The 8,424-nt window shown below is 42.8% G+C and overlaps 1 protein-coding gene across 1 annotated transcript; it reads left to right on the forward strand.

The window, feature by feature from the left end:
* The first annotated feature begins 1,245 nt into the window (after nt 1–1,245).
* Nucleotides 1,246–6,347, forward strand: LOC143040646 (uncharacterized). Its single transcript, XM_076211864.1, has 3 exons — nt 1,246–1,575; nt 4,579–4,735; nt 5,319–6,347. Exons 1-3 carry the CDS (start codon nt 1,449–1,451, stop codon nt 5,731–5,733), a joined length of 699 nt encoding a protein of 232 aa, XP_076067979.1. The 5' UTR covers nt 1,246–1,448; the 3' UTR covers nt 5,734–6,347.
* Nucleotides 6,348–8,424: the final 2,077 nt, after the last annotated feature.

The raw sequence follows: 8,424 nt of genomic DNA on the forward strand, positions 1-8,424 counted from the left end.
TGGAACATGGCAACACGGAGCAATGGTTTCTGATCTGGCTTTATGAACATTAGGAAAAAATGAGGTGAAGCAAGCCTTATTGACGTGATATGAATGTTTCACAGAGGCAGGAATGGAAATGTGCTGAACGTAAACTAAAAAGCTCTTAAATCAGGGTTATAAATGAAAAAGTGAGGACCACCAAAACATGAGGCTAGTTAAGTAGTTTGTTTTGTAAAAGGAAATGAAAAAAAAAGCGGGAAGGAATGTAAATTTTAGTAGATATATTGGCTTATTGTTCCCTTTTATGAGCGATGTCTACTTGCACGCTTTCTTCTCGTTAGACAATGTGTCACTTCCCACGGTATATAAATTAACTGTTCATTTATTTCTACTTTATTATTATTATTTAGCCATCTTTCTTTCCCATTATTAACTTTCTGGCATAGAAATTCATCTCTTACTCTTAACTCCGTTGCACTGCCCGCGACCACCCACACCCACCAGGGGATATCCAGGTCCTGCAGTGGATCATTGCGGATGAAGTAGACCCCAAACGGTTTTATCTTGCTGAGAGTTCGAAAGAGGGGACTCGCAAAGAGTAGTCTTCTCCCATCCCTATTCTTCCTCCTCCTCAACAGGCATTCATGATCACGACGAAAACAGGAACTGGGACCTTCAACGGGGTACGAGCTGTGAATCACACACACACACACACACACACACACACACAGAAAGGCCGCTGCTCAACAGAAAAACGGTCAAATGCTTTGCACTTTTTCAGCAGATTAGGTTCGATGCTGATCAAGTGTCAGCCTTGCCACTTTGACACCGTCCGTGCCCTCCATTCTCCCGTTTTCCAATGTCACTTGTGCGTCACTTCTGCCACTTTACCCGTTGTGTTATTAATCCTTACTTTAACTTGTCGCTAGGCAGCCGTTATGGTTTGCTGTTGCCAAAACCTTCTGGTTTCTCTTCATTGAACAAAATCGCCAGGCAACAAAAAATACAAAGCGTATATCGAGCAAACCAGCACGTTTTATCTGTTTTAACTAACTCATTTATTCTTGCAAAGCAACTGCAGGAATAATTGGAGAGAGAGAGAGAGAGAGAGAGAGAGAGAGAGAGAGAGAGAGAGAGAGAGAGAGAGAGAGAGAGAGAGAGAGCGAGAGAGAGAGAGCGAGAGAGAGGGGGGGAGAGAAACTTATCGGCGAAGCCCATGCAATTATATTGTGCGAGTTGGTAACTCGCCGGGCAGGACGTCAAGTGACTGGATGTATTCCTGAGAAGTGTACTAAAAGCCTGCTTGGGCCAGACCTTAGTTTCTCCACTGCCGTGCACGTAGCTTCACACCGGGTCCGGCGAACCCTTTTCCCCCTAGGATAGCATTGGCAGCGCAAAGTAGCTTAGAAGTTAGTGCGCCAGACTTTGCGAACGACCTCTACCCTTGTGAGAATTGGGCGTAGGTTATGGAGAACCTTATCAAAGAGGTCCGGCAACACCCGCCCCTCTATGACACGACAAGGGAGGAATACCGTAACCATCTTATCAAAGACTTACATTGGGAAATGATTGCTAAAACACTCAATCGAGACAGTGAGTATTCTATGGCCGAATGCCAGGCCTACCATTGATGAAATAGTCCTTGTATGTGTGCATACATGCATACATATATATATATATGTATGCATCATAGTTCTCCTTGATTGTACGTCAGCCAGCGCAGGATGCATGGAAGTGCGCAACACTGACTCAATGCCACAAGACTTCATAATAACGAAGCTACATATTGGCGGCACAATATGTGTCCTTTTATGATTTATATTACATATATATATATATATATATATATATATATATATATATATATATATATATATATATATATATATATATATATATATTGGGGGGAGGAAAGATCATAGTTTAGAACAACCATTATTGGCATATATCAAAAACTTCACTTGGACATACATAATTATGTTTTCTTTAATTCCTGCAATAGTACATAATATAGGTTTCGTAACTAGAAAACACACTCTACCCAAATGTAATTTCTAGGCTTATTCAAAAGATCCCTCAACCAAGGTAACAAAAATGGAAAAGTAAACGTCTCCAAGGTTGTGGCAACGATCTGTTTTAGGTGGAGAATATTTCTTACACTCTGTGAGACAGCTCTACTTTATGTAGACGTCAGTCATGGGTACATAGGGCGTTTCTGGTTGGCGGAGACAGAAAAAAGACTCGGGGTGGGTAGGTAGTGGTGGGTTCCATTCATAATTCTTTGGCCAAACATCTACAGTGATTCTATGTATTTGTGCTCAAGGGGGCGGGGTTCCCTGTAGCAGTATCAACATCCCTACACACACCAGTGATACTGTAACATACGAGTATGTTACTTGGGGTATGGTGCCACGGGAGTGACTGAGGCCCTGGCTGGTTGTGCTCTCTATGCTGGTATAAGCACGAGCGTCGGTCTAGGGACGTGCGTGTGTGGTGCCCGAAGCGGTGTCGGGATCGACCGTGAAGGCATAGTGAGGCGTAACAAGCTGAGTACAGTTAAGAACTGGGGCTTTCCTGACCACCAGAGACAGGCCCACTGCACTCCAACTCCAAATGCATACTTTGCACCTATACTAGCATGCTTGCGGGGTACATGTACATCGCATTACCCTCCTTCCCCTGCGAAGCTTGAGGTGTTTGAGTCCCCGGAGGAACAGGGGACCAGAGGCATAGCCGGCGGAGCGGACGCGCAGATGGGAAAAAAATGATGTCACCGACGTCAGTGACGTCGGTCTGCGGCGATAGTGACGTCAGCGGTCATCGTGACATCCGGGGCGGCAGTCGTGACGTCAGTGTAGACGATTTCCTTGGTGGGGTGTTCGTGGAGTGTGGGGGGGCATCTGGGCGTTGTTGTCGTTGGCGGAGGCGGGAGGAATGTCTCGAATAACCAGGGTCAGCTGGGTACACTCAGGTTAAAAAACAGGGTCACCAATATAACATGGAAGTATGTTACTTGGGCTATGGTGCAAGGGGAGTGAGTGAAGCTTTGGTTGGTTGTGCTCTTTATTCTGTGGCAAGTGCGAGCGTCGGCCTAGGACCGGACGACGCGTGTGGCCCCCGAAGGGGGTTGGGGGCGACAGCGAACAAGTTGACGCGTAACAAGTTGAGTACAGAGAAGAACTGGGCTTGGCCTTTTTATTATTATTATTTATTTGAATGACAGTGAAGAACGAGGAAAATGGAGAAATAAGAAAAGATGAGGTGAAGGCAGTTATTAAAATTATGAGAACCGGTAAAGAATATAGGTTAGATGGGTGTCATGCTGAGTGTCTAAAAAAGGGAGGTAGACTGATGGACTGGCTGGTGAGGTTGTTTTATATTTGTCTAAAAGAGGGTAGAGTGCCAGAGGACTGGAGGAGTCTGTATAGTTCCGCTTTACTAGGGAAAAGGGGACAAGTGTGCGTGTATCAGTTTGTTGAGTATATTTTGGAAGGTTTATGGGAGGATTGGGAAAGGAACAGAGGGAGTAATTGGTGAGGAACAGTGTGGGTTTAGGACATGTAGGGCAATGGTTCTTAAAAATGTTCAGTACCCGTACCTCTTGATATTTCAGGGGAAAAAAATCGTACCCCTATCCAATACAAACACAATACAAACACATGAAAAGGGTAGTGATACAAACTTTTCTTTATATTAGTAGTAGTCCTTACTTCTCTCCTCACCTCGTCTTTCCCGTCCTCACCTCTTCTCTGCCTACATTTGCCCTCCGAAGCCTCCCAAGGGAATCACCCATGGGGCCCTAGGATGAATAACCAGTGCTAGGGTCTGCCGCATGACCATCACACAAAGCCTCTTTCCGGAAACATACGTGCAGCTCACCAGCCTCAGAGATGACTACCTCGGCCAGTCACATGATATAACACTAGATTAATTGAGGAACGCCTACCCTCTGTCTTCGTCAGTCATCAGTGTCAGAACGCTTTGCCTCTGACTTCCCACGCAGCACACGTGACCTCACGCCAGTTAGGAGCACGGTCCCTCATGTACACCTTGCCCCCTCCGTCAGTGTCCCACACCGGCCACCCGTCGTTTATTGACATTCTGTCCGGCATTACTTCCTAAAATAATATTATGTCCTCCACTGACATTATATCCTTCCGTGATATTTTGTCCTCCACTATCATTACATCCCATCGTGATATTTTGTCTTTGATATTACATCCTAATGTAATATTTTCTACTCTACCGACATTATATCCTAAAATTATATTGTGTCCTACACTGACATATTGCTCTACATTATTGCTACGCCTTACTCAAGTAGAATCATGTCGGTATCGGCGATTTGGGAGGTGATGGTGGTGGTGTGGGTCGAGGTCCCAAGTAGCCTTTTGCAGGGCTTAAAGTCTCCCGAAGAACAGATTTTAAAGCTTGTTAACTATAACCCTTCCTGTCAAGGGAAATATTATTTTTTCCCTGAAACCCAGTTTTTTTCTGTATATAAGTAGCTATTAATTGCATACAGTAATTATGATTCATCTAATAGCCAAGGTTTGTATACGAGATGACAGAGTCATTAGACTTTATTTTCTGCAGGCAAAAGCATCAAACTGGATTGGAAGAAACTGCGGGACTGCTTCCGCCAGGCCAACATCAGGATGAAGTCTGTAAACGATCAAGGGACCAAGAACAGGAAGCTTTGGCGCTACTATACGCAAATGATGTTCCTGCTGCCCTTCATGAACACAAAAGAGTAGGTGGTCATGTCACTCTGTACATCTTTTGAACCTTCACATGATTTTATCATACACCTGAAGGCCAGGTCCCGGTGTGATCAGGGTCTGGGTTGATTGAGACCCAGGCCACGCCTGAACATCAGGTCCATGTAGCGTCTAACAATAACAAGAGTTAATATCGGTGTTGACGGGGTATTTTCAATATGTTGTACAGCTGTGTTTCTTCTTTAAATTCCCGACAACCCCTCCCCCCTTCCCCATAGCGGTCCAACTCCATATTCTTTCATTACACATTTATCATTTTCATTTCCTGGAATGTTTCCAGCCCATTTCTCAATCACAGCTTCAAGAACACGTGTTTATAAAGATACATTCGATCACACACACACACACACACGTTTTTTATCCCAAGACCTCACAACTAAATCAATTAGGAATAAATTCCATAAAGTATATCTCAAGAATGAAGGTATCAATTTATAATAAAATCGCTTGGTGTCAGAGCAGTTCAGTAGAAGTAATTACACTTGAACACACTTGACAGCCACTGGAAATATCCACGAAATGCCCACATTCATTCCAATATATGATTTTTTTTAGGCCTTCATCGAACACCAGTGATCTTCACAATGGAGCTCCGAACAGTAACGACATTCAATGGATCAAAAAAGAAGCGGAGGAGTCGTCGTCTGAGTCTGAGGAAGAGAAAGAGGAGGAGGAGGAGGAGAAAGAGCCCGAGGAGGAGAAAGAGCCCAAGGAGAAGAGAGCGAAGACGTCCGATGGGCCATCCACATCCAAGCAATTGGCAGTTCGTGAGAGGAAGTGTTTATCCCCAAGAGTCGGAAGACTCAAGAGTCTTGTGAGTAAAAAAAATAAGCACAGGCATTCCGAGCTGGAATTGTTTTTCATGAGCGCATACGAGTCCACCACGAAACTACCCCGCAGGCTGCAGAACCAAGTCAAAAAAGGGATGCTGGAGTCCATCATAAAAGCGGAGGATCAATACGTCAAATAAAATCCATCTTATCTACACGCCTCTACTTCGCCGCATTACCGAAGTCCTTCGTTAGATGGTGAGCAGATATAAATTCCAGAGAAAAACTATCGAACACTGTTCGTAGCAGTGTTACAAAAACAAATAAGAACATAAGAATGAAGGAGCCTGCAAGAGACCATAAGGCCTACACTAGGCAGTTCCATATCTATTATTGTAGTCCATTTGCCATTTCACCGACTATGTGAACAATTTAAGTTTATCCTGCAGAATTTCGGCGTCGTCTTCTGACCTAATTAGGCGTCCTATTTTAGTGTCGTCCAAACTTACTGGCATCACTATGAATCCCATTGTCCAAGTCATTTATGTACATAATAAACAATAAGGGACCCAAAATCGAGCCCTGGGGAACTCCACTAGAAACACTCCCCCATTTGGATTTTACACCATTTATGGTGACCTGCTGTTTTCTGTCACTGATCCAAGCTCTAATCCATTCAGACACTTTTAGACTATGTACTCCTAGTAAATGTAAGTTAACGATTGACCGATTCCGAAATGCAGCAATCTTTTTCCAGAAAGTTTTATGTAAGATAAATGATTCCTCATGAACATTATGCTGTCAGTACCTACCGAGTACAAATAAAAAAAATTCCATAGAATGTCTATTTAGTTATTAGGCCTATGAAACCAATGTCTAGCTTCTGTTGACGTAGTACTGTTTTCCTGTTGAGTGTATTCTCTTTAAACAGGGATCCTAACAGTCATAAAACCTGCAACGGTTCGTCATTTCGAACACATTAGATACGGGACCACTTCGACATAATCGTTAAGACATTTTGGGCAGTGAAGTAATTTCCGTTCAGGTAAATAAAATCGCTTGGCGGCAGTCAGAATATATATATATATATATATATATATATATATAGAGAGAGAGAGAGAGAGAGAGAGAGAGAGAGAAAAGAAAAATAGTGGAGGCAGCCTACATTACTTCCCACCCCTGCATCAACCATAGGGAAGGGTTTATAAAATTAGCAGGAGCGGTAAGTACTCTGATTGTCAAGGAGGTAAAAAGGACAATTGAGAACGGAGGGAGAAGTGACATGGTCGGAGTCACATGAAAAAAAAGGGTAGAGGACGGGTGAGAGTGGAATGATGAATTATATAATATATAAATATATTACTATTACTGGGTGGACGTTTTTTTACATTAAAAAAGTTTGAACTGCTAGGAAAAGACAAGAGACTTGAATTTTTTTTTATATAAAAATGGTCTTATCTTTATTTACAGCATAACAATATTAAAATACATGTATGTGGAAAATCTCAATATTGAAATACATGTATGTGGAAAATCTCAATATTGAAATACATGTATGTGGAAAATCACTTATTCTTATTTACAGCAGCACAATTAAAATACATGTAGGCCTATACATGTAGGTGGAAAATCTCTACTGGTAAAAACACTTTATTTTTATTTGCAGCACAATTCTCAATCATTCCTACATTGAGGGCAAGTGTAAGTGTCATCTGTGCACATTTCCCTGACATCATGCACAGACAGATTTACACAGTTGTTATGATACCATTGTTTACAAGAGCTGCACTCTATCATCAGTTTTCCAGGACGATAGACATGACACTTACAATATTTGGTGATAGTTTCAAACCTCTCATTTTGTGGCGATCTAGCTTTATTGAGTTTTTTTATGTGGAAACATGGTGAAATCTCCCTTTTCAAGACATACTACAAGGAGTTCCCTCATTTTACTAACATCAAATGTTACTGACAAAGGATCGTGACGTCATCTACTAGCGAGTATGGAATCTAGACCTGACCTTTTTTTTTTTTTTTTTCTTTAAAAATTAGTCCCAGCGGAGGGATCCGATTTTGGGACTGTCTTTTAGTGTGTCTACATCTAGTATATCTAATTCGACCTGACCATACACATGCTTGAGATTAAATAAGAGGAACTGAGGGAACGGGGAAAGAAAGAAGTAGGGGGGGGGAGGAAGAGGAGGAGAAGAGGGATTGAATACTGGGAGAGGTTGAGAAGGCTGGCCGCGGGCATGGCTCACAAAGGGTGGTTTAAAATTTTGTTGGCCATGGGTATTAGAGGCATTTGTATTATTGGCATACACTCCTGTGCCGTGACGTACCGGGAGTGATCCTACACATACGGACTGATTGTCCTGTAGGGAATCGATTCTTTAAGTAAATTAAGACGACGACGTCGCAAGTTCGAATCATCGATGTCACTCTATAGGCAATAACGCTCGATTGGGGGCCTCGAAAAAACGCGGGAAATGACGTCGCCTTCGGCGTTGTCACCCTGTCGACTTTTAGTTCTTGGCATTTTCCTAAATTATCAAGTTAAAAAAAGAACAAATAAAATAATGAATAACCAAATAAAAATTGGATCCAATGGAAATGTGTGAGGCGGCAGATGCCACCCACCTCCACCGAAGAGAAAAGAGGCCTTTTCATTACGCGAGGCCCCATCGAAAAGAACGGCCCATTCATCGCGTGGACCACATCGGAAGCAAATTTCTTGGAACGTGATTGAACCGTCAATTAGTGAATGGAATTTCCCACTCTTTGTAGTACCAAAGCAAGACGGGTCCTTCCGACCTGTAGTAGATTTCAGAGAGCTAAATAAACTCATCATTCCTGACCGACACCCTATTCCTCTTCTAAACGAGCTCCTC

Source organism: Oratosquilla oratoria, chromosome 29, assembly GCF_046742065.1.
Source record: "Oratosquilla oratoria isolate Oo_2021 chromosome 29, ASM4674206v1, whole genome shotgun sequence".
NCBI classification, from domain to species: domain Eukaryota; kingdom Metazoa; phylum Arthropoda; class Malacostraca; order Stomatopoda; family Squillidae; genus Oratosquilla; species Oratosquilla oratoria.